This window comes from Neophocaena asiaeorientalis, unplaced genomic scaffold (genome assembly GCF_003031525.2).
Source record: "Neophocaena asiaeorientalis asiaeorientalis breed wild unplaced genomic scaffold, Neophocaena_asiaeorientalis_V1.1 scaffold629, whole genome shotgun sequence".
Taxonomy (NCBI): Eukaryota; Metazoa; Chordata; class Mammalia; order Artiodactyla; family Phocoenidae; genus Neophocaena; species Neophocaena asiaeorientalis.
Window position 1 is genome coordinate 2,067,845 of NW_020175468.1, and position 25,589 is coordinate 2,093,433.

General features: G+C 55.1%; 1 protein-coding gene across 1 annotated transcript in view; it reads right to left on the bottom strand.

The window, feature by feature from the left end:
* Positions 1 to 22,988, bottom strand: part of AP2A1 (adaptor related protein complex 2 subunit alpha 1) — a 26,296-nt gene extending 3,308 nt beyond the window's left edge. The window contains exons 1-21 of the mRNA XM_024768226.1: positions 22,868 to 22,988; positions 22,595 to 22,737; positions 21,888 to 22,081; positions 11,563 to 11,692; positions 10,937 to 11,038; positions 9,440 to 9,548; positions 6,259 to 6,409; positions 5,595 to 5,763; positions 5,305 to 5,442; positions 4,984 to 5,166; positions 4,415 to 4,512; positions 4,014 to 4,245; positions 3,731 to 3,898; positions 3,485 to 3,648; positions 2,698 to 2,754; positions 2,510 to 2,592; positions 2,318 to 2,407; positions 995 to 1,118; positions 790 to 906; positions 627 to 696; positions 5 to 397 (exon numbers count right to left, since the gene is read on the bottom strand). Of these exons, the coding sequence (XP_024623994.1) occupies positions 5 to 397; positions 627 to 696; positions 790 to 906; positions 995 to 1,118; positions 2,318 to 2,407; positions 2,510 to 2,592; positions 2,698 to 2,754; positions 3,485 to 3,648; positions 3,731 to 3,898; positions 4,014 to 4,245; positions 4,415 to 4,512; positions 4,984 to 5,166; positions 5,305 to 5,442; positions 5,595 to 5,763; positions 6,259 to 6,409; positions 9,440 to 9,548; positions 10,937 to 11,038; positions 11,563 to 11,692; positions 21,888 to 22,081; positions 22,595 to 22,645 (2,823 nt within the window). The 5' untranslated portion in view covers positions 22,646 to 22,737; positions 22,868 to 22,988. The remainder of the gene's footprint in view (positions 1 to 4; positions 398 to 626; positions 697 to 789; positions 907 to 994; positions 1,119 to 2,317; positions 2,408 to 2,509; positions 2,593 to 2,697; positions 2,755 to 3,484; positions 3,649 to 3,730; positions 3,899 to 4,013; positions 4,246 to 4,414; positions 4,513 to 4,983; positions 5,167 to 5,304; positions 5,443 to 5,594; positions 5,764 to 6,258; positions 6,410 to 9,439; positions 9,549 to 10,936; positions 11,039 to 11,562; positions 11,693 to 21,887; positions 22,082 to 22,594; positions 22,738 to 22,867) is intronic.
* Between the last annotated feature and the right edge of the window lie 2,601 nt (positions 22,989 to 25,589).

The following is a 25,589-nucleotide window of genomic DNA, read 5'->3' on the forward strand; positions in this document are numbered from 1 at the left end:
TGACAGAAGGGCCAGGGAAGACAGAGGTAAAGGATGAAAGATAAAAAAGAGGCCACAAAGGGTGGAAGGAACATGGAGAGATGAAAGTCAGGGAGGGAAAGGGAGAGGAAGACCAGAGGATGGAGAGACAGAAGGGAGGCAGGAGAGGGAGGAGACAGGGCCACAGAGCAGAGGCATGTGATTGAAAGAACATAGTGAGGCAGGAGGGGGCCGGGTGCAGAGAGTGCACACGAAGCGGGGAGCCTCCCAGAGCACCACTCACCTGAGCCTGGGCATTGGGCTCCAGCCGGAGCAGACAGCCCACCTGCAGGGCTTTCGTCTGGATGATTCCAGCCCCCACGAAGTTCTCCGGGTTGGGGTCCACATTGTCCAGGAGAGCAGAGCCAAACCCCAGGAGCTGAGGAGGAAGGGGGGGAGCCGTCAGAGGGTGCCCGATCTCCGTTAGCTCCCAGACAGTGGCACACCAGTTCTCCCAAACCCTTTGGAGTGGAAATTGGGCCCACTTTACAGATGGGAAAACAGAGGCTCAGAAGTGGAGCAGCCACTGCTCCCCAAATCCCAGAGTTGGAGAGAGAGGCAGGGCTGGGAAACTAGCCCCGGTGCATCTCCTGTCTAGCCTGTCTCACCTTGGCCTTAGTGACCTCCGCGTCCATGGGGTGGTTGGCTTTGAAGATTTTCTGCGCCTCCTGTTGGGGCCTAGGGGCCGGGAAAGGTTCAAGTCAGGGATCTGGAAGCCCCAGCCCCGCCCACCCTGAGGGCGGCTTTGGCTCCGTCCCCCCCGCGGCTCACAGGCTCAGCTGCTTCCAACGCTGGAAGAAGTCCTGGGCCGCCATCTCCGTCGGCTGGAAGAACTTGTTGATGGTCACCGGGAGCTTCAGGGTGAGGGATTGGGGGGCGCCCCCGTACCTGGCGAGAGAGGAGGGAGGGCTCGGTCAGACCACACCCTCGCCCCGGAACCCCCGCCCACCCGGCAGCGCCCCGCCTCCTGACTCACCGGAAGCGCACGGACAGGAGGGGGGGCGTCAGGAAGTCCCGCAGACACTCGATGTTGAGCACCTGCTGTACCTGTGCCCCACCGTCCACCTGCGAGGCCACCCGCTTGGTCTGCACGGCCAGCTGTGCCCGCCCGTGGTCAAGGAAGCCAGAAACAGGAGCGGCCCGGGGGCGGGGTGGTGGTGATGGGGAAGGGACTTGACCATCCACCTGATGGTTCAGAACTTTCCTGGAAGCCCCAGCCTGCCGGCCCTTCAGGGCCTTGGCGCTGCCGTCCAGGGCTCATCGTACAAGGCCTAGCTCCAAAGTCCTTCCTAAGCCAAACCTCTGACCTCGGTGCCTCCTCTGGCCTTCCATAGTGGGCTCAGCCACCTCCATTATGGTACAGGTCACACCATGGCTCTGAAGGCTGACCTGGGTTTGAATCCCAGCTCTCAGCACCTCGGTTACTATGGGCAAGTCACTTAACCTCTCTTAGCCTCATCTGCGAAATGGACATAGTGTCCTCAGCAGTCAGTGAAATCATCCAGCACAAGTACTTGTCAGCGTGTGTGGCACACGGTAGGTTCACCAAAATGGTGGCCTTTGTGTCAACAACCCACTGGCAAGGACAGGGTCTTATGTCTCTCTCCCCGGGCCCTGCCCAGCACAGAGCTGAGCCTACAGAAGGCCTCTGGAAATGTTGAATGAACCAAAGAACTGAAAAGGTCCTCAGTTTTAGGGTCTAACCACTCTAATTTCCAAGTTGTGCAAACTGAGGCCCAGAGAAGGGGGACAGGGGACTGACGACACTGCTCAAGCAGTTCCTTTATGCCAGCCACCCTTCCAGGGTCTTCGAACCACACTGATATTCAAAACAAGCCTGTGAAAAGGAGGAGGAGGATCTACACTTCACAGAAGGGATAGCAAGGCTCAGAGAGGCCAAGTGACTGGCCCAGGTCACACAGGAGAAGGCCGTGGTTGGCAACAAGACCCCCAGGCCTGGCTTTCGAGGGCAGGAGGCACTGGAATCGGGTGTCGAGCCCGATGGAAGACGAGGTCAGGACACGGGAGGGGCTTCACAGGGACCAACTGAGGCCCAGAGCAGCTGTGATTCCGGAATTAACACCTCCTGCATCCCTATCACATCATGTCATTATCATCTCCTGTCCTGTTAAAGAGGCCCACCCCATCTTACAGATGACACTAAATCTCAGAGAAGTACCACGGGCTCAGGCTTTCAAGCAAGAGGGCCAAACAGGGGTCTGGACCTGGGTCCATCTCCTTCCCAGCTGCCAGGAAGGTGGACCTGGAGGGGCGGGGCTGGGCCAGGCCGACAGGATATGAGTCTGGAGGTCTCCAGGGTGGACCACGGTGGGAGAGAAGTTCTGGAACTGCACTGAAGTCTTGTTGCCATAGAAGAGATACATGCGCCCTGTGGGGGGTGAGGAGAGGTAGGGCTCCATCTGAGTTCCTTCCACGCCCTCCCGAAGCCAAGGTCTCCCCGAGACTTCACCCCATCGCCCCCTGGACTCACCCAAGTTCTGCCGGAACTCTGACTTGACTCCAATCTGCAGCAGCTGGTTCTCAAACAGGACCCCGTTGTTCCTGCACACGAACCTGGGTGGGGGCGGTGGGAGCTCAAGGTGACGGGGGCCTGCCTGGCTCCTGCTCTGTGTTTCCCACTGGTCCCCACTGCCCTCCCCAACCTCACCCACGACTCACTTATTCAGCAGCTCATCGGCTTCCGGGATGGGCGGGCCAATGTCCTCAGGACCTGGGCTGCAGGTGGGAAAGGAGAGAGATGGGAAGGGGCTTGGGGGGCTAGAGGTAAAGGCCCAGAGCTAGTGGTGGGAGATTGCAAGCCCTGAAGGAACAGAAGCCCAGAATCCATATACCCAGATTCCCCAAAGAGCCCCAGAATTAGACTGGCAATCGCCTCTAGTGGGAATAGGACCCTGGCAGGTACCGTCAGCACCCCCCTACCCTGTATCAGACGGCCCTGATTTCACTCCCTTCCAATTCCTTGCAGCTCATCAGGAGAGCTTGACGAGAGCTCCCAGTCCCCTAACCCTCCCTGGGGACACGGGAGTCTGCCCCCCAACCCCCTGAGGCCACCCCTTACTCAGCAGCTGGAGCTGGGTCAGCCAGCAAAGCCATGGGGCTCTCAGGGGCAGTAGGCTCCAGCTCGCTGGGCCATCCAATCCCAGAGCAGACAAGAGAAGACAGGCGTGGCAGCAGCCAATCCCAGAGAGGCAGCAAGAGGGCAAAGAGAGAGGGAGTGGGGAGAAGGGAAGGAGAGAAGGAAGAGCAGGCTGAGACATGATGACGGGAAAGGACAACACAGGGTGGCCAGGGTCAGCTGAGAGTCCAGAGTGGCCCAGAGGGAGGCAGGAGGCCGGGGGAGGTGGCAGCCAGGGCGACAGAGGCTCAGGGACAGGGAGGGAGGGAGGGGGGAGTTGGGAGGGGGCAGATGGAAAGGGGGCAGCCCCGGGCCCAAGGCGGGCGGTACCTGAGGAAGGCCTCCTCGGGGGTGGGCCCCAAGCTAGGCTGGGCGGCCGGGCCGTCGGAGAATACGTCCACCAGGAGGTTGCCCGCACCCGAGGGAGCTGGGGGTGCCGCTGGGGGAGGGGCTGCCCGCAGCCCCAGGAGGTCGGCGGAGGGTGAGGGCGTGGACTGCAGGGAATGCAGGCACAGGTGAAAAGAGAGGACGGCGTGGCTGGGCCCAGCCCCGGCAGCCCAGCCCCACGGGACTCACCACGGTGCTAGGGGTGGGCTCCACACCCCCATTGATGTCGTGGCTGCTGGGCTCCCTCCGGCCATCATCCAGGGCACTGCCGGCCCCTGGCCCTTTCTTGCGTTTCAGCTTGGCCAGGATGGACGACTCGCGCTCAGGGAAGGGTGGCATCTCCTCCAGCACCGTGGCCTGCGGGGTCGGGGCGGGGGGGTTGGGGGGAAGGAGCAGGTCAGGGACGGGTGTCCCAGGGAGGAGGAGGGGACAGAGGTGCAGAGGAGGGGCGCATGGGGACTGGGGTTCTGACCAGGACGTCCGTGCTGGCCACCGAGCTAAGGGTGAGGTACTCGACGGCGCGCTGCTGCAGCTCCACATCGGCGTTGCGCAGCTGGGAGCCGGCCCGCAGGACACCCTGGATGGTGGCCTTGGTCTCCGGGAAGAGGTTGATGAACTTGATGTAGGTGGACAGCAGCAGGGCCCGGGTGGCCACGCTGCACAGGTGGAACTTGGAGTGCAGCAGGGAGAACTGCACTGGGGGGCTGCAGGGGGCGGGGCCGGGGTGCGCGTCAGCAGGTGGCCAGCTCCACCACCCTCTCCCAGAAGCCCCCATGAGAGGTGCCGCCTCCCTCAGGGGGACCTTTCCCGGGATCGCAGGCGGACCCCAGGGCCCCAGACCCCTCAGGAGTTTGTGTGCGTTCACCTCCTCACCTGGAGCGAGGGTCCCCAGCAATCAGGTTCCCAAACTCCCCAAGGATGTAGCCGCCAACTTTCACCATGTTCTCATGGCAGGCGGGGGCCTGGAGCGCCTGGGGGGTGGGGACAGCGGTGAGTGGCACCATCCTGACTCAGGAGCGCTCAGCATGTGCCAGGCGCAGCGCTGAGCCCTCGACTCCTAGTAACTGCAGAAGCCTCCGGACTCTGCTGCGGGTGGGTTTATAGATGGGGAAAGTGAGGCACAGAGCAGTTAAGTGACCGGCCGGAGCTCACACAGGGAGTAAAACGGGGCAGAATGGGCCCTCTTTTCTGGGGCAGAGGGAGTGAGAAACTGCCGGGACCTGGGGACTGGTGGCTACACATTAGGCACCCCACGCCCTGCTGACCCTCATATATATGAGCCCGTGGAGGCCCGGCCCCTGTGTCCCTGGAAGGCCCCAGGAGGCCAAGGCCCCTCTGAGGAGGAGGAAGCAGGATCGAGGCCCAGGCCACCTGGCCCACCGCCCCAGCTGTCCTTGCTCTGCCTTGTTGCCCCTTTGTGGGGGTGAGACGGGGGTGCTGACCTCGAAGACAGTCTTGGCAGCATAGCCCTGGACGTCGTCACGGTTGGTGACAATCTGTAGCACGCGGTACCACACCTCCTCGCTCACGTAGTCGCCCGCGATGCGGATGAGGTTGAGGATGGTGTCCACGTACCAGCTGTAGTCCACGGCGTACTTCTCAGCCAGGATGGCCACCTTTAGGACCTGCCAGCCAGGAGGGAGGTCGGGCGTGCGAGTGTGCCCACGGCGGGGAGGTGGGGTGTGGACTCACCCCATCTGGGCTCAGCGCATCCCGATCTGGAGACCCAGGAGTCTGGGCGTCCTGCCCCTGCCAGGACTCACGATCTCTTCGCGGATGGCGTAGTCGGCCGTCTCCAGGTACCGCAGCATCTCTGACACAATCTGCTTGGCATTGCTCCGGTCGCACATGGCATAGAGGAGGTCGGCCGCCCGCTGTCGCACGCTGACGTCCCGCTCCGTCTGAGGAAGGAGAGCAGGTAGGGTGTGTTCTAGGCTCCCTCCTGGCATGGGCCGGCCACCCCAGGGCCTCTGACCCCCAGAGCCTCTCTGAGGGAGCAGAGGAGACACAGGCCAGGTCAGTGTGTCCGGGGGCAGGCTCCCAAAGGTCACACCTTGAGGGCATTGATGACGGTGTCAATGTGGGTCTTGACCGCCTCGTGGGAGAACTCAGAGCTGGCCAGTGTGCACATGCTCTCCAGGGCCAGGTAGCGCAGGTTGGTCTCCCGGTGCTGCAGGAACTGGCCTAGCTGGTTACAGGCCCGGACCAGGAGGTTGGGCTCACTGCCGGCAAAAGAGGAAGAGACCGGGGTGGGGGCAGGGAAGACACCCAAGATGACATGAGGAGATGGAGGACCGGGCCTCAGCTGATTCAGCTCTTAACTCCTGCCCTCTGTCCCAGTCATGACCGCTCCTGGGGACCCAGACACCTGGGCATCCAGCCCAAATACAGATATTCGGGAATTCTGCCCCTCAAGAGGGGCCCAGTGCCAATCTGGCAGGGCAGCGTTTCACACTCCCATCCTCCTCCTAGCTAGAAGTCACATTCCCAGGCCCTCAGCCCTCCCTTCCCAGGCCAGGCTCCCTGCCCCCCAGCCCCCCTCCTCCCTCAGGCCCAGGAGTCAGCCCCTGGCCCCCTCCTCCCTCAGGCCCAGGAGTCCAGGCCCTCAGCCCTCCTCCTCCCTCAGGCCCAGCACCCGGGCCCCAGCCCCCCTCCTCCCTCAGGCCCCCGGCCCTCCCTTCCCAGGCCAGGCTCCCTGCCTCCCAGCAGGCAGGCACCTGTCGTAGTGGATGATGAGGCTGATGGTCTCAAAGAGGATGGCATTCTTGGCGTTGGAGTGCTGGACCTTCTTGGACTTGGGCGGCTCCTGGGCCTTGTTGAGCACGGTCTCCAGACACTCCACCAGCCGCCCCTTCACGGCCGCGTCCTCTGGGGAAACAGAGGGCATGCCCTGGACTGAGCTCTCTGCCGGCCCGGCCCGCATGCCAGGGGCAGGGGCCACGCCATGGCTCCCATCCTCCAGAGGAAGAGTGCGGGCCCTGCAGCTTCAGGCTGGGGCCTCTACTCCCTCAAGTCCTTCCTGGGTCCCCAGGTGACCAGGGGAGGTGGACAGAGGACATGACTCCAGACCTGAGCTCTCGTCCTGCTCTGTTCTAACTCTGCTGGGCCAGAGGCTCCACCCTTGGGAGCCCCTGTCTCCCCTTCCGCAGCACTCATGCACTTTAGGAGTCTCACAGAACAAAGAAAGCTGCAGGAACCTTCCCCAGAGACACGCCTAAACCCGGCTCTTCCCAAGGAGGGGTCTGAGTGCCTGAGACAGTTGCCATCTAGGAGCTCACACAAACCCTGGGAACTGCCATTCCCTCACCTGTGAGGCAACACCAAGTGGACAGAACAACTGTCAAGTGTTCTAGCAAAGAATGTTGTACCCAAATCTATCGGGAAATTCACAAGATAGAGAACCAGCTAAAGGACACAGGCAGCGATCAGCCCAATCCAAAACATGGGACACACCGCAACCCAAAACCTCCCCGTTTCTTCAAAAACTGGGAGTGGGGGTGGGGCTATTCCAGATGGAAAAAAAGAATGACAAAGACGTAATCAGTTAATTTGTGGTCCTAGGCTGTATTTTTTAAGCCATCAAAATAATGCTATGGACAATTAAGGCAGTTTGCTGCCTGGGTAGCTGATGACCCCCAGGTTATTGTAAATCTGCTTAGGCGTGATAAGAGCATTGTGGTTTTGTAGCGTTCTTGATTCTAAGAAACGTTTGCGGAAATATTTTGGGGTGAGGGGGAGTGTTATGATGTCTGCCACTTTTTTTTTTTAATAAATTTATTTAATTTATTTATTTTTGGCTGTGTTGGGTCTTTGTTGGTGTGCGCGGGCTTTCTCTAGTTGTGGTGAGCGGGGGCTACTCTTCATTGCAGTGACAGGCTTCTCATTGTGGTGGCTTCTCTTGTTGTGGAGCACAGGCTCTAGGCGCACGGGCTTCAGTAGTTGTGGCATGTGGGCTCAGTAGTGTGGCTCGCTGGCTCTAGAGCACAGGCTCAGTAGTTGTGGCGCACCGGCCTAGTCGCTCCGCGGCCTGTGGGATCTTCCCAGACCAGGGCTCGAACCCGTGTCCCCTGCTTTGGCAGGAGGATTCTCAACCAATGAGCCACCAGGGAAGTCCCTGCCACTTACTTTCAAGTAATTCAGCAACTGGATGTCCGAGACAGTGAGGGAACAAGGGAGCAAATCCAGCAAAGTGGTAAAGCTCCGCTGAGTCTGGGTCAGGGGCATCTGGGTGTGGTCATTTTACTGTTCTCCCAAGTTATCCTTATGTCCAAAATTTTTCTTAACCAAAGGTTGCAGTGAAGGCCAGTGTCATGGAATGAAGGGGGAATTCTTCGAGATTAAAAGAGACTTATGGGACTTCCCTGGTGGCACAGTGGATAGGACTCTGCGCTCCCAATGCAGGGGGCCCGGGTTCGATCCCTGGTCAGGGATCCCACATGCATGCCGCAACTAAGAGTTTGCATGCCACACCTAAGAAGCCCATTAGCTGCAACTAAGAAGCCTGCCTGCTGCAACTAGGGAGCCCACATGCTGCCACTAAGGAGCCTGCCTGCTACAACTAAGACCTGGTGCAACTGAATAAAAAATAAATTACTTGGAAACAAATTGGAGCAGCCCCTCCCTGCCCAGCACTGGGTGGGGGTGGGGTGGGGGAATGGCTGCAATTCTCACAGGGCAGGGGATCAGAGTTGGTGAGGTGCTTGCCCAGGGCACACCCCAAAATTATGAGGTGGGGCTTCTAGATGCAAGAGGGCTTAGGTTCTAGCTATGCCCTTCCTTACAGGATGAGAAAAGAGGCCCAGAGTGGGGACGAGGCTTCCCCAGGGCCTCATGACAAAATTCATCCCTGGCTTTCACCGGCTGGGAGGGGCCTTGGGTGTCACCTACATCATACACTCCATTAGTGTGTATACACACACACACACACACACACACACACACACACACACACGCTCGCACCCAGCTGGCTGTGAAGATTTGGGGCTACACACCAGCTCCCTGGCCCCCAGCAGGTGCTTAGCACCCTGGGTGAATCGAAGGGCACTGGTTTATCAAGCGCCTACTGTGTGCTGAGCACCTCAGCACAGGGTCCCTCAAAACTGCTCTGTGAGGTCAGACAGCCGAGGATACAGAAGCCCAGGGGGAGCCACGGCCCACGTGGTAGAGGGAAAGGGTTTAGAGCAGAGATTCAGGAGTCAGGCTCTGCTCTTCCTTCGCTGCCCTGGAAAGGCAATGTCTTCTCTCCAAGCCTCAGTTGCCCGGTGTGTCTATTTCAGGGACAGCTGCCCCTCGCCAGCTCTGCTGGGGGCACCTGGACACCCCGGTGCAGTACCAGCTCACTGCAGTACCCTCCGTCCACACCAGCGGTCATGACCATGAGCAACGAGGGCATGAAAACCCCTAGCAGAGCTATGCTAACTCCCACTGCATGGCCTGGAATTGCCCCTTGACCTGCTGGGTGACCTTGGACAAGGCCCTCCCCTCTCCAAGCCCTGGTTTCCTCATCCGTAACAGATGCGATGACAGCCCCGACATTCTGGGGCTGGAGCATTCAGGGCTGGAGCGTGAGTCTGGTTTTGCAGGGACCCAGGCCCACAGCAGGGGAGTCAACAAACAAGCAATTTGTCCCATTGTCTGTGCTGAGCCGGGAGGATGCCCTGCTCTCTGCTGCCCACCCTCCCCCAACCCGTCTCCAACAGCCTCATACAACATTCTCATCCGGGGCCTCCCAGCGTGGGCCCTGGGCTCAGCGCTGCCCCGACTGCAGCCTCGGAACAGGGGCTAGAGGCACCAGCCCAGCCTCAGAGGACTCCTGACACAGACCCCCAGCACCCGGCCCCGCTGCCCAGCCATGGGGTTGGAGGCCCCAGACCCCAGCCCGGGTGGGCTTGGCAGTACCTGGCGGGGGGTAGCACTGCAGCAGCCGCAGGAGCTTCACCGAGAGCCAGGGCGCCGGGACGAAGTAGTAGGTGTAGTCCTGGAGGTCGGTAGAGGCCGAGGAGACGATCTGGGGGCAGAGGAGGGGGGCGAGGCATGGGTTGGGGCACGGGGAGGGGTAGCTGTGACCTGACAGTTTTATGGTGCGGAAACCTGAGGCTCAGGGAGGGTGGTGAGGAAGCCTTGGGCACACAGCGAGTGACTGGCTGGATCTGGGACTGGTCGGTTTTTCCAAGTAAAGCTGGCGTTGGGTGGGCAGGAAATCTCGGGCAACCCGATCCCCTTCTGTGAAGGGGGCTCCAACTCTGCGCCTCACAATGCCCTGGGCTGCCTTCACTAGAACCTGGACCCCACGGCTCCCTGGAGAGTGCTTCCTTGTGGCCCTCCCCCAACACCCAAAGATACACAGGGGCAGGAACTGGGTCTGACCCGTTCCTGGGTCCCCGGGCCTACTACAAGGTCAGACACGAGAAGGGATCAGGGAAGAGGTGGGGGAATTAGCAACTTTTTTTCCTCACGACAAACTCCTACGCCACCTTGAAAACCCCTTCTCCAGGAAGCAAGCCCCATCCTGCTCTGAGCCACCTCCATGACAGTAGGTGCCCCGCCCCCGCTGTTACTGTCTGTGTCTCCCCCACCAAGCCTGGCCCCCCAGAGAATTCGGATGTGTGGTGAGTGAATGAAAATACGAATGAATAAGCTGGTGTGTTGTTCTCTTTGGCTGAGAACACAGGCCTCTCTTGACCTCCTCAGGAAACATTTATATTTATTCCAAGTCTCAACTCAGGCAAGGATCACCTCCACCAGGAAGGCTTTCCAGACTTCTAGGCTGGGTGAAGTGCCTCCTTTGGGGGGCCTGCAACGTCCTTGCTACCTCCACGACTGCACACACCGCCCCTTTTATGATAATCTGTGCCTGAGTTGGCCCTGCCGTACATCCGTCCCCTCAACAGGACAGGGAGCTCCTTGAGGGCAGGCTCGGGTCTGACTCATCCGTGTCCCCAAGTGTCAGCCTGCACAGAGATGGGCCCACAGGAGGCCTCAGGGCATGTTCCCAGGACAGGGGCGAAGGTGGTGAGAGGAGCAGAAGAGGGAAGGAAAAGCAGGAGAAGCAGGAAGAAGAAAGAGAGGGGGACGAGAGGGAGACAGACAGGAGAGCAACCTCACTTCCTGGGTGCTCATCGTGTGCCCGGCCCTGTGCTCTTTATACAGATTAATTCACAGCAGCTATGCTGTGAGGCAGGCACTGGAATAATCCCCTTTGAACACATGAGGCAAACGAGGCCCAGAGGGGTGAAGCCACTTGCCTAGGGCCACACAGCCAGGAAGTGACGGAGCTGGGATGAACCCAGCTCTGACCCTGAGTCCTTAACCACTGAGCTAGATGCTCTCTCTGGGAAAGTGAGGACCAGAGAGGTGCCCAGGGGACGCTGCAGCTGGCACTGATACCACACCCACCCGGCTCAGGCGAGACACAGCCAGGGAGATGCATGTCTTGAAGTCATCTGGGTTCTTCTTGCAGAGACAAGTGATGAGGCTGACAGCGGCTGTGACCACGCCCTGTAGGGGCAGACGGGTGGCAGGTCAGGGCCCTCGGGGGAGGGTCAGACTGGGGACAAGTGTCCAGGCTGTGGTTCTGCGAGGAGAGGCGCAGGAGCACTTGGGGCTGAGGTGGCCTGAGGGGTGCGCTTAGGTTTGTACAGGTGTCCTGGTGGCTGTTTCACGGCTTGGGGACCATGAGGGACTGGAGCACTGTGGGTGGCGACAGAGGTCAGTGTCTCTGTGCTGGTTGGGCAGGCGATGGGGGAATCTCTGGGTGTCGGAAACAGAGGCTGGGATTTTTCTGAGGGGCTGCGTGAGTGACGGGTGTTGGGGACACTGGACAGGAACCCCGGGCATCCAGGTGGGTGTCAGTGACAGAAGTGGGGGGCCCTGGGCATTCAGGTAAGAATCAGGGCAGAGGAGGGGTCCCCAGGCATCCAGGTGGGAATCAGGGCAGAGGTGGGGGGCCCCAGGCATCAGGTGGCTGCCAAGGGCGGTGGGTCTTGGGTCCAGGGTCCCTGGGCACCAGGCAGGGGTCTCACCATGTGCTGGTCGTTGAGCAGGTGCACCACGCGGGCCGTCCACTCGCCCATGGGCACCAGGTCGGGTGAGGCCTTGTAGAGCCGCAGCAGGCACAGGGCTGCACTCTGCTTCACACTGTCCATGCTGTCCCTGTCGGGACACAATGTGGGGTGGGAGTGGGGGGTCAGCGTGACCACGGCCCTGCATACCTCCCCGCTCCTCTCTCGCTCCTCCCAGGGTGTCCAACAAGAGGCGGAAAAAGCCCGGCAGACCCAGGAACCCATCTGGTGCTGCCCTCACTGCCCATCGGGCCTCAGTTTCTTCATTTGCAAAATGGGTTGCACCCCAGTAACCTCATGGGGTCATGGGCAGGGCCGAGCAAAATGCCAAGCGTGGCTCTGCACCTTCATTCAGTTACCGTCCACTTATTGAGCACCTACTGGGAACCAGGCACTGCTGTCGGCTCTGTGGACAGAGTGGTGGACAAACTGGTCCAAAGTGTGTCCTCACAGGGACTTCCCCGGTTGTCCAGTGGTTAAGAATCCGCCTTCCAATGCAGGGTACACGGGTTCGATCCCTGCTTGGGGAACTAAGATCCCACAGGCTGCAGGGCAACTAAGCCCGCACGCTGCAACTACTGAGCCCACATGCTCTGGAACCCACGTGCCACAACTAGAGAGAAGCCCTTGCGCCGCAACGAAGAGTCCGCGCACTGCGACGAAAGATCCCGCATACGGCAACTAAGACTTGATGCAGCCAAAATAAATAAATAATCCACAGAGTATCAGATAAAGTTGTTCTTTCTTAAAAAAAAAAACAAAAACAGTGTGTCCTCACAGAGCGTACATTCTTACCAGGGCAGCCAGCATCCTACAACAGATACTGTCCAGGTTCAGTGCTACAGAGCAAACTAGGGCAGGCACTCCGGGGATGCTATTTTGGGGTTTTGTTTTTGTTTTTTTAATTTTTTATTTTAATTAATTAATTTTTTGGCTGTGTTGGGTCTTCGTTGCTGCACGTGGGCTTTCTCTAGTTGTGGCACGGGGGCTACTCTTCGTTGCGGTGCACGGGCTTCTCATTGCGGTGGCTTCTTTTCTTGCAGAGCACTGGCTCCAGGTGCGTGGGCTTCGGTAGTTGCAGCACATGGGCTCAGTAGTTGTGGCTCGAGGGCTCCAGAGCGCAGGCTCAGTAGTTGTGGTGCACGGGCTTAGTTGCTCCGTGGCATGTGGGATCTTCCCGGACCAGGGATCGAACCCGTGTCCCTTGCATTGGCAGGCGGATTCTTAACCACTGCACCACCAGGGAAGTCCCTGGGGACGCTATTTTGGATGAAGGCCTCACTAACAAGGCACCAGGTAAACAGAAAACTGAGAGAAAAGACTAAAACTCTGCACAGAATGTTCCCAGCAGACAGAAGAGCCTGTGGAGGCCTCGAGGCAGGCAGGCCTGTGTGTGGAAGGAGCTTGGAGGAGTCTTGTGTGGCTGGAGACAGGACAGAGCAGGGGCTGAGGGCCACACCGTGTGGGGCCTTGCAGGCCATGGTGCGGACTATGCTTTTACCCAGCGGGAGATGGAGCCGCTGCAGGTGACTAGTAGGGAAGCTATGATACTAAGGCGACAGCAGTAAAAGCTACCACCCAGGGCCCTTCCGATCTGCTCGGCCCTGGTACAGGCACTAGCTCATTCATTTTATCTCCACAACAAACCGAGAAAATAGGTACTACTATGGACCACTGTCCCCAGATCTGACTTGCTTTTTTTTTTTTTTGCGGTACGTGGGCCTCTCCCAACCACTGCGCCACCAGGGAAGCCCTGACTTATGTTTTTAAAAGGTCCCTCTGCTGCTGTGTGGAGAAGAGGCTGTGGGAGGCCGGGGCGGGGTGGCGGGGGGAGGTGACAGCAATAGTCCAGGCAGGAGATGACAGGAGACGACAGTGCCTCAGACCCCGCTACAGCCATGCAGGTGAGAAGTGGCTCTATTCTGATACATTTTTACTATGAGGTGGTGGAGACAGAAGAGGGGACAAGGTGACCCTCAAGTTTCCGACCTGAGGGACCTGGCGAGTGGTGAGACCATTTGTTGTGTGGGGACCTGGGGCAAGATGGCTGGTGGGGTGCTGAATGAGACCCAAGTTTGATACTGAACAGATACGAAATTGACATGCTAACGAGACACCCAGTGCGGCCCTGGACCCACAGGGCTGTGTGGCCTCTGGCAAGTGCCCTTCCCTCTCTGAGCCTCCATAATGTCCTTCATAAAATGGGAACCCTACTCCCCTCTTCAGAGGAGAGGAAGCCTGTCAAACACTGTGGTGGGCTGAATAATGCCCCCCCCGACAGGTCCACATCCTAATGTCCAGACCCTGTGAATGTGTTCCCTTACATTCAAAGGGGACTTTGCAGATATGGGCTTCCCTGGTGGCGCAGTGGTTGAGAGTCCGCCTGCCGATGCAGGGGACATGGGTTCGTGCCCCAGTCTGGGAAGATCCCACATGCCGCAGAGTGGCTGGGCCCGTGAGCCATGGCTGCTGGGCCTGCGCGTCCGGAGCCTGTGCTCCGCAACGGTAGAGGCCACAACAGTGAGAGGCCCGCGTACTGCAAAAAAAACAAAAACAAATAAAAAAACAAAGGGGACTTTGCAGATATGATGAAATCAGGGATCTTGAGATGATCCTGGATTACCCAGGTAAGCCCTAAGTGTAATCACAAGGTCCTTAGAAGAGAGGAGGAGGAGGATCAGAGTTAGAGAGATGCAAGGCCAGATACAGAGGTCAGAGAGAAGATGCTACCCTGCTGATTAAAGATGGAAGGGGCCATGAGCCACGGGATGCAGGCAGCCTCTAGAAGCTGGAAAAGACCTGGAAACACCTTGATTTTGGCCCAGTGAGCCTCACTGTGGACTTCTGACCTCCAGAACTGTGAGAGAATCAATGTGTGTTTTAAGCCCCTAACTTGTGGTCATGGGTTACAGTGGCCACAGGAAACTGAACAGGCACTGGGTTAGCACAGAGCCTGGCAGCCAGCAGCGTCCCATCCCAGAGGGCTGAGTTCATGGCCCGGTCAGTACCCAGGTCCCAGCATCACGAAGAGTGTGAAATGTAACAGTGTTCTAGAAAGCACTCCCCGGTCTCTGGGGTCAGACACGCCTGCTTGTGGGGCATGATTTGGGGACAAGGCATTGACCCTCTCTGACTAGCAATTTCCTCCTGGGGAAAATGAGGACCCCCACAGATTGGGGGATGAAGAAATGAACCTGGGTATCGCGGCCTCAAGCACAGAATGGGTCCTAGGAGCTGTCTCAACCACCCAGACGGGGCCTTACAGTGACATTTCCCCAGAAAGGACTCAACAGAAGCACAGGGGAGGGTCCCAGGAAGGGTGGGTGAAACTGCAGGAGTCAAAGGCCAGGTGAAAAGATGTTTTACTGGATGTGTAGGAGAAACATGAATTGCGTGGACATGGTGGCTCCGTTTTCTCCCATCAGCTAGGCAGACTCGTGTGTGTCGGCCAGGCTGGGGAGACGGGAGCCTTCGGGTGCCGTGGCCACGGGTGGACACAGACACAGGCCGTCAGAAAAGGAGCTGGGCTACCCCTGGTCAGGTAGCTGCTGTAAGGCATGCGGACCTAGACCAGCAATTCTGCTCCCAGACACCTGCCCCGGGGAAAGGCACACACACGTGCTCAAGGTCATGGCATAGGAAAGATCATATTAAAACCAGAAACCAGCAGAAGGTCTGCCCACAGCGGAGCTCCATGAATGGTGGTCTTTCCACCATCATCATCATAGCTCACACCCCATGAGGCCTGCCTCTGGCCCAGGCTCTAAGAGCTTCTACATATTAACACGTTTAATCCTCAGCACAGCCCTCTGAGGAGGTGGACTCTATTATCATCTCCATGACAGGTAAGGAAACGTCCAGGAGAATCCCAAATAAAAGAATAAGAGCGGGGACTTCCCTGGTGGTCCAGTGGTTGAGAATCCGTCTTCCAATACAGGGGACGCGGGTTCGATCCCTGGCCAGGGAACTAGGACCCTACATGCCGTGGGGCAACTGGGCCCGTGCAGCAACTACTGAGCCCGCACACCACAACTAGAGAGAAACCCGCGTGCCGCAACGAAAGACCCCGCATGCCGCAACGAAAGACCCCGCATGCCGCAACTAAGACCCAATGCAGCCAAATAAATTAAATAAATATTTTAAAAATTAAAAAAAAAAAAGAATAAGAGCGATTGATCAACTTGGTTAAGTTACACAGAGATTGTGATACTATGTAGGTAAAGTTGAAAGCTACATAATACAGGGGGGTGTGCCTGGGTGTAAAAGGACAAAACGTACATGGGAATAAGCACCACCACCACCACCAGACTCAGGGCACCGGGAGGAAGGCCAGATGGAGAGATGATATGAGGGACCCGAAGGGAAATTCAACCGCAGCTGTTTTCTTTCTTTCTTTCTTTTTTTTGAAACAAGGTATAATACCTTATGACCCAGCAATTTCATGCCCAGGCAGCTCCGCAACAGAACCGAAAACAGAGTTCACACAAATGCGTGTATTATTCATCACAGCCGAAAGGTGGAAACTTGGTGATGAATGGAGAAATAAACTGTGGTCCGTCCATACAGTGGAATGTTATTATTGCCTCATAAAAAAGGATGAAGCCCTGACACATACTACAACAGGGATGAACCTCAAAAACATTATGCCAAGAGAAAAGAAGCCGGACACAAAGGCCGCATACTGTGTGATTCCATTTATCTGAAATGTCCAGAACAGGTAAATCTTTAGAGACACAGAGCATATTAGAGATGGCCTGGGGCTGGGAAGAGAGGGTCTGGGGAATGACTGCTGATGGGCACAGGGCTTCTTTTTTTGGGTGATGGAAATGTTCTGCAATTAGATAGTGGGGATGCTTGAACAACACTGGGAATGGACTGAAGACCACCAAACTGTATACTTTAAAGTGCTTAAAATGGTGACCTTTATGTTATGTGAATTTTACCTCAAATTAAAAAAAAAAAAAAACTACCTAAGAAAACAGTAACCCAGAGTTCCCTGGTGGTCTAGTGGTTAGGATTCTGGGCTTTCACTGCCATGGCCCGGGTTCAGTCCCCGGCCAGGGAATATCCACAAGCCACGTGGTGCATCGCAAACCAGAACAAAACAAAAAATCAAAAACATAAAAACAGTTCCTCTATGCCCCAGTCACTATCAAGGTCAAGTTTTCAGTGCTGAGAGCCCAGCCTATAGTCAGACAAGCCCAGCGTGGCCTGTGACTTTGGCAGGGCCCTGCCCTTGTGTGAAACGGGGACATCACCTGTGCTCATATATGTTTGTCACACTGGCTTCTTTCTCAGCCCTCAGAGGTGCCAAGTTCTCCCCAATCAGGGTGACTGGCCACCTGACTCACCCAAGCCAATGCCAGCTGCCTGTCCTGATCTTAAAGAAACTGTCAGCGGCATTCACCATGGCTGACCACTCCCTCCTCCGCGAAAGTTTCTTCTCCAAGCTCCAAGCCACAGCCCATTCTGCATTTTCCTCCCTCTCCCTGGCCAGACTTCCACACGCTAGATCACCCCAGCCTTTGGTCTCTTCTCTTCTCTGGTCACATCCTGCCTGAGGGACCTCATCCGGCCGTGGCTTTCATTACCATCCACCCTGCGCTGTCCCATCTGATGGCCCCCAGCGACACGAAGCTACCGAGCACTTGAATGGAGTGAGTCCAGACTGAAATGCCATGTGTGTAAATTACACAGTGGTTTCAAAGACTTAACGCAAAAAATATTGGATAATGTGTATGTTGATCCAATGTCAAAATGATTCTGGATGGATCAGGTGAGATTAAAATATTAAAATTAGATGGGGAATTCCCCTGGCGGTCCAGCGGTTAGGACCCTGAGCTTCCACTGCAGGGGGCACAGGTTCAATGCCTGGTGGGGAAACTAAGATCCCGCGTGCCGCACGGTGCAACCAAAAATTAAAATTTAATTTAATTAAAAATTTTAAAAAAATGAAATTAGTTTTACTTTTTTTAAAAAAATTAATTAATTAATTTATTTTTGGCTGCACGGGGTCTTCATCGCTGCACGCGGGCTTTTCTCTGGTTGCATTGAGCAGGGGCTACTCTTTGTTGCGGTTGGCGGGCTTCTCATTGCAGTGGCTTCTCTCGTTGCGGAGCATGGGCTCTAGGCGTGCAGGCTTCAGTATTTGTGGCGCACAGGCTCAGTAGTTGTGGCTCACGGGGTTAGTTGCTCTGCAGCATGTGGGATCTTCCCGGACCAGGGCTCGAACCCGTGTCCCCTGCATTGGCAGGCGGATTCTTAACCACTGCACCACCAGGGAAGTCCCTACTTATTTGTTTTGACTTTGTCTACTAGGCATCTCAGATTCAACATGGCCAAACCCAGCTCTGGATCCTCCCCCTCCTTCACTTGGTTCTCCCCCACTCCCTCCTTCATCATTCATCCACCTGTTCAACTTCACTCCTCTCTCTCTCTTACACCATATACAATCAGTACTGTCATCTTTCCTTCCAAAACATACAGCTCTAGTAACTATTTTCTGCAACAACCCTGGTCCCAGCCACCATCAGCTCTGCCCAGGACGGCAACAGACATCTCAATGGTCTCTCTGCTACCACGCTTGGCGCCCCCGACAGTCTCTAGGCTACTTGAATCTAAGGATCATGTTCTTTCATTGGTTCTGGTATATTCTTAGCCATAATCTGTTCAAACACTGTGTCATGTTATGAGTCTCTCCCTTCTCTCTTTCTAGAACTCTAAAGAGTGCTGTTAGATTTTATCTCCCTTGACTCTTAACCTCTCTTTTAAATTTTTCCATCTCTTTGTTTCTCTGGGCTGCATTCTGATTAATTTCTCCAGTTCTTCTGCCTATTTACAATCCTTGCTTTGGTTCTGTCTACTCTGCTGCTAAACTAGACCACTTAATTTTTTTTTTAAATCTAAATGTTGTCCATTTCTTTTTAAAAAATGCTTACACTTCGTTCCATTTTTAAATTGTTCTCTTTTTTCTTGAAACATATTAAGCATACGCATCTTACATTCTGTATGAAAACTCCAATCCAACTGTTATTTTCCATTTTCTTTCTGCTGGTTCTCCCTCATGGTGCCTTGCGTCTTGTGCTTAGTGATTTTTGACTGTGAGCTACTCATGTAACTTGGAGCTTCATCTGTGGAAATCATTGAGGCCTATGGTGAAAGTGGGTTTCTCCCAAAAAGATCTGTTTGCTTCTGTCAGGCACTGGGGTACTAGCAGTTTGTGTCACTTAAGCTGAAGTTTGGTTTAAGTTTCTATGGATGACCCAGGAAGGGGAAAATCGGACTGAACACCAGTGTGCGGGCTGTTCCATGCCAAAGTTCAAAAAGGATACTTTTGCTTATAGACCTTAAGGGGATTTATTTCTAGGTCACCCTCACTTTGAAGTGTGCTCTCTGGAGCCCTTGCTTGAACCAGCTTGTCTTCTGCTCCCAGAGGCTATAGGGCCCCAAAACCAATACCTAAGTTCATCCAGGTCAGCAAATGCTCTAAGCAAAATCCAGCTTAGGCACTCTGCTCATCTCCCTGGGTGTCAGGCTCCTCTTGGCTTGTGGCCTGTGTGTCTCCTTATTTTCTTGCTAGCTCATGAATACATTGAAGAATATTTCATTTCCTCTTTTAACCCACATTGATAACTGCGTTTTGGGGAGACCCTCAGGCAGGAATCTAGCCCACAAGCTGCCAGAAATACAAGTCCTACCTTCTCCCACACCAGGTTCAGTGACCTTTTAAAAATACAGAGGCTTCATAAATAAATAACTAAATAAATAAATAATAAAGTAGCCAAAAAAAAACAGGGGCGGGCTTCCCTGGTGGCGCAGTGGTTGAGAATCTGCCTGCCAATGCAGGGGACACGGGTTCGAGCCATGGTCTGGGAAGACCCCACATGCCGCAGAGCAACTAGGCCCGTGAGCCACAACTACTGAGCCTGCGCGTCGAGCTTGTGCTCCGCAACAAGAGAGGCCACGACAGTGAGAGGCCCGCGCACCGCGATGAAGACTGGCCCCCACTCGCCGCAACTAGAGAAAGCCCATGCACAGAAACAAAGACCCAACACAGACATAAATAAATAAATAAAATTTATCCTGCAATGAAGAGTAGTCCCCACTCACCGCAACTAGAGAAAGCCCATGTGCAGCAACAAAAACCCAATGCAGCCAAAAATTAAAAATAAATAAATAAAAATTAAAAAGATAAAATAAAATAAAAAAACAAAGCCAAGCATGTCATTTATCTGCTCAAAACACACCTACTGCCTCCCAATTTCAATTAGAATAAATCCATACTCCCCTTATTCTCTCGCTTGTTCACCACAGTCAAGCCAGAGACACTATCTCTTGGTTCCCTGAATGTACAAAGCTCATGCCTACCTCAGGACCTTTGTACTTGCTGCTCCTTTTGCTTGGAGCACTACTCCAACCTTTTTTTTTTTTTTTTAACATCTTTATTGGAGTATAATTGCTCTACATTGTTGTGTTAGTTGCTGCTGTATAACAAAGTGAATCAGCTATGCGTATACATATATCCCCATATCCCCTCCCTCTTGCGTCTCCCTCCCACCCTCCCCATCCCACCTTTCTAGATGGTCACAAAGCACCGGGCTGATCTCCCTGTGCTATGCAGCTATTTCCCACTAGCTATCTATTTTACATTTGGTAGTCTATATATGTCAATGCCACTCTCTCACTTCGTCCCAGCTTACCCTTCCCCCTCCCCGTGTCCTCAAGTCCATTCTCTGCGCCTGTGTCTTTATTCCTGTCCCGTCCCTAGGTTCTTCAGAACCATTTTTTTTTTTATTCCATATATATGTGTTTTCATACGGTATTTGTTTTTCTCTTTCTGACTTACTTCACTCTGTATGACAGACTCTAGGTCCATCCACCTCACTACAAATAACTCAATTTCGTTTCTTTTTATGGCTGAGTAATATTCCATTGTATATATGTGCCACATCTTCTTTATCCATTCATCTGTTGATGGACACTTAGGTTGCTTCCATATCCTGGCTATTGTAAATAGTGCTGCAATGAACATTATGGTACATGACTCTTTTTGAATTATGGTTTTTTCAGGGTATATGCCCAGGAGTGGGATTGCTGGGTCGTATGGTAGTTTTATTTTTAGTTTTTTAAGGAACTGCCATACTGTTGTCCATAGTGGCTGTATCAATTTACATTCCCACCAACAGCGCAAGAGGGTTGGTTCCCTTTTCTCCACACCCTCTTCAGCATTTATTGTTTGTAGATTTTTTGGTGACGGCCATTCTGACTGGTGTGAGGAGATACCTTCCAACATTTCTGAATGACTGTCTTCTCCTCATCATTCCAGTCTCAAATTACATGTCACCTTTTGCAGAGACCCTCCCTGATGAGTCTGACTTAAGCAGCCTTCCCCACCATCTCTGCTGCCCCCCACTACCCTGTTTTGTTTTCTTCAGAGTAACCGTCACTATCCGAACTCGACTCACTTCTTTGCCTATGTGTTTGCTCTTTGGATTCCCCCCGAGATGTAAGCTCCCCGAGGATGGGCATGACCGCCTCCGCTGCTCCCTCCTGCCCTCCCATGCCCGGAACAGTGCCCGGCACATTGCAGGTGCTCAAGAAGTGTTTGCTGAACAACCTCCTGCTCCAGAAAGGTCACACAGGCTGATCCACCACCCTTCACGCCTTTCCCTGTTCCACAGCCAACTCCTCCTACTCACCCAGGTCTCAGCCTGATCCCACGTCCTCTGAGAAGCCCTCCCTGATCCCCCAGGCTAGGTCAGGCATGCCTACTACATGCCCTATGGGCTTCTGCACCCCACAGCATGGTTCTGAGAGGGAATGTATGTTTCATCCTGAAATTATTCAGTCGATGTTTATCCCCCACTCTAGACCGTGAACACTGGGAGGAGGATGACCATGTCCGTTTCTGGTCATGGCTACATCCCCAGCAATCAGCATGGTGCCCCGCACATATATGCTCAACAGATGTTTGTTGAATGAATGAATGGAGAAGAGGCAGAAGCTCTGGAGGGCTGTCACCGACATAACTTAAGGTTATCACCTCTTCTTTACTAGATGTTAAAGGTTGATCAGATAGACATCCCACTGGCTTTGCTGGGAAGCTGCCTTACACTGTCGAGTCACTTTGGTGAGATGACAAGAGGCAACCATGGGGCTGCCACCGGAATCACGGTGGTGCCAAGCCTGGCTGGGAGACCTTGGGCAGGTGACAGAGCCTCTCTGACCCTCAAACTGGGTTGGGTCTTGTCTACCCCATCCCCCCACCTGGGTCCCCAACGCCTCACCCAGCCACCAAGATGCGAGGGATGTCAGCGGCAAAGGCCTCGCCCATCTCACGGCTGCCCACGTTGGCGATGCAGTGCAGGGCCAGGCACATGAAGGTGGGGTTGCGGCTGGCCAGGTCGTTCTTGATGGCATTGTTGATGAGCCGGATCAGCTCCGAGTTGGAGTTCACCAGCACCGAGATGAACAGGTAACCCTGGATTGCGGAGGGAGGTGGTGGGCTTGGAGCATTGTGGTTCACTGGCCCTAGACCCCAACCCTCAACCCTGGAGTCTGCACTTCCGGCCCCTCCTCCCTCAGCCCCAGGAGTCCAGGTCCTAGGCCTCTCCCACCTCAGACCCAGGATCCAGGCCCCCGGCCCCTCCCACCTCAGACCCAGGGGTCCAGGCCCCCGGCCCCTCCCCCCTCAGACCCAGGATCCAGGCCCCCGGCCCCTCCCACCTCAGACCCAGGGGTCCAGGCCCCCGGCCCCTCCCCCCTCAGACCCAGGATCCAGGCCCCCGGCCCCTCCCACCTCAGACCCAGGGGTCCAGGCCCCCGGCCCCTCCCCCCTCAGACCCAGGATCCAGGCCCCCGGCCCCTCCCACCTCAGACCCAGGGGTCCAGGCCCCCGGCCCCTCCCCCCTCAGACCCAGGATCCAGGCCCCCGGCCCCTCCCACCTCAGACCCAGGAGTCCAGGCCCCCAGCCCTCTCCCGGCTCAGACTCACTATCTGCTTCTCCGTGTACTTGTTGGAGCTCAGCAGGTTCACGGCCTCCATGTGCCCAAAGTCGATGTCGTGGCCGAGCAGGAAAATGAAGAGCAGTTTACACACATACTTCTTCTTGCTGTAGCCGTCCAAGGCTTTGTCCCCTGGGGCCAAAGGAAGGAAGAAAGGGGAGGCAAAAATGAGGAAGGATCAAACCTACAAGTCCCAGGTATCCCAGCCCCAGCGCACAGCCTGCTCCTCCCACAGACCCTGGAGCCTGGGCCCCCAGCATACCCTTGAACTTGGAGCGGATGTTGGCCAGTTCCTTGTTGATTCTCTTAATCTCCGCCTCCTTGCTCTTACCTGGAAGGGAGAAGGCAGGACAGGTCAGGAGGGTCCCAGAGAGTTGAGCCGCCTGCCCTCACTTTGCTGGGCAAGGTCCTTCCGGCTGGAAGGGCAGACTCTCCCCACCCTGGGGCTCCAGTCCCAGGGGGCTGAGGCAAGGCCTGGGCCCTGTCTCTAGCTGGGAGCTTCCGGGAGGTGGGAACCTTGGCTCTGGGTCCCTACCACCCAGAGGAGGAGCCCAGCACACACTTTGGGGCGCTCCCTGCCTCCCTCCCTCCTCCAGCTCCTGTCCCACCCATGGCTCCGGTTACCACTGCACCAGCCCCCAGCTGAAATATGCCCCTGGCAGGAAATATGTAATGAATGAATGAATGCAGAGATAGGCTGCCTTCGGGCTGGCCCTCTGGACCCTCACTCTGACCACACCCCCAGAGCTGTCTCCTGAAAACTGCTGGGCCTGCACCTTCCCAATTCCAGCCAGTTGCCAGGCATTGGGTCCTGAGCTCCCGGCTCCCCACCTCCGCCTGCCCAGCCAGATCACTGTGGCAGCCTCCTTTCTGGCATCCTTGCTTCCCACTGGGGGGATTCTACCCCGTGGCTACCAAGCCCTCTGGCCCTGCCCTGGCCACCCCACCAGTGTCACCCCTCACCATCTTGCTGTGTGTCCCCACCTCGCAGGCCTCTGTCAGTTCCAGGGACAATTCACACTCCTTCCCACCTCCAGGGCCTTTGCACGTGCTGTGCCCTCCACCTGCCCATCTATCCAGTTTTCTTCTCATCACTTGGGTCTCAGCTCTTGTCACCTCCTCCAAGAGGCCTTTCTTGGTCAATTCTCTATTTATTTATTATTGTTATTTTTGGCCGTGCCGCATGGCTTGTGGGATCTTAGTTCCCCAACCAGATATCGAACCGGGGGCCCTGGCAGTGCAAGTGCAGAGTCCTAACCACTGGACTGCCAGGAAATTCCCTCTTGGCCAGTTCTTTAAAGTCAGTGCCTTCTTCTTCTGTTTCCATCATTTTCAAAAAATGTCCTGGGACTTCCCTGGTGGTCCAGCGGTTAAGACTTCAGGCTCCCGGGCTTCCCTGGTGGCACAGTGGTTAAGAATCCGCCTGACAACGCAGGGGACATGGGTTCGATCCCTGGTCCGGGAAGATCCCACATGCCGCAGAGCAACTAAGCCTGTGTGCCACAACTACTCAGCCTGCGCTCTAGAGCCTGCGAGCCACAACTACTGAGCCTGAGTGCCTACAGCCCGTTCTCCACAACAAGAGAGGCCACTGCCATGAGAAGCCCCCGCTCACCGCAACTAGAGAAAGCCCACACACAGAAATGAAGACCCCAATGCAGCCAAAAATAAAATAAATAAAATAAATTTCTAAAAAATAAATTTAAAAAAGAAAAAAAAGACTCCATGCTCCCAATGCAGGGCGCCCGGGTTTCATCCCTGGTAAGGGAACTAGACCTTGCATGCCACAACTAAAGACCCAGTGCAACCAAATAAATAAGTATTAAAAAAAAAAAAAAGTCTTCCCTGGCTCATTTCACACCATGTAACTATTTTATTTACCTTTACTGTCAAACCTCGGCTCCCCCTTCAGATTATAAGCATCACAGGGGAGCTTCTAGAACGGTGCCCAGCATATAGCAGGTGCTTAATAAATGTCTGGTCATCTGAATGGTGGAGCCTGTTCTGACCCATGGCTGTGTCATCAGGCAACTGGGAGGTTCAAATGAATGAGTGAATGAAGGAGAAAGCGAGGGTATGTGCTCTCTTTCTCTTTAGAAATCCTGCCTCACCACCTACTCCCAACTTCCGGGGAAGCTCCCATAAGGCTCACTTCAGCTATCACCTCCTCTAGGAAGCCCCTTCTGATTAGCACCTCCTGATCAGTTCCAAATAGATGCTAGAGCTGCTGTGTCCAATACGGCAGCCATCAGCCAGGTGGCTCTCAAGCACCTAAAACGTTGCTGCTCCCAACTGAGATGGGCAGTAAGTGGCAAAGACACACGGGATTTAGAAGATTGAGTGTGGAAAAAAAAAAAAAAGAAATGTAGGGACTTCCCTGGTGGCACAGTGGTTAAGACTTTGTGCTCCCGATGCAGGGGGCCTGGGTTCAATCCCTGGTCAGGGAACTAGATCCCACATGCATGCCACAACTATGGAGCCTGCCTGCCGCAAGTAAGACCCAGCACAACCAAATTAATTAATTAAAAAAAAGAAATGTAAACTATCTCATTACAAAGTTAAAAATATAATTAATTAGTTGTTTAAAATTTTTTTAATCAAAAAAATTTTTAAATACTGAATACATGTTGAAATGAGAATATTTAATTGTCCGCATGCCACAACTAAAAAGATCCCACGTGCCACAACTAAGACTTGGGGCAGCCAAAATAAAATAAATAAATAAATATTTAAAAAAGAATATTGGGGGTGTATCAGATTATACAAACATATTATTAAAATTAATTTGGCCCATTCCGTTCTACTTTCTACTAACAAAAAAGTGGTTCCTGAAGAAGTTAAAAACCACACATGCGGCTTACACTCTGGGTAACGCTGCTCTTGGGCCTTTCCTGGGCTCCCACACTGCCCGGGTCACCTCCCTCAGTGCTGCTGTGCGTGTCTGGGTCTGCTGCTGTCCCCAGACCACACCAGAGCCCCGAGGG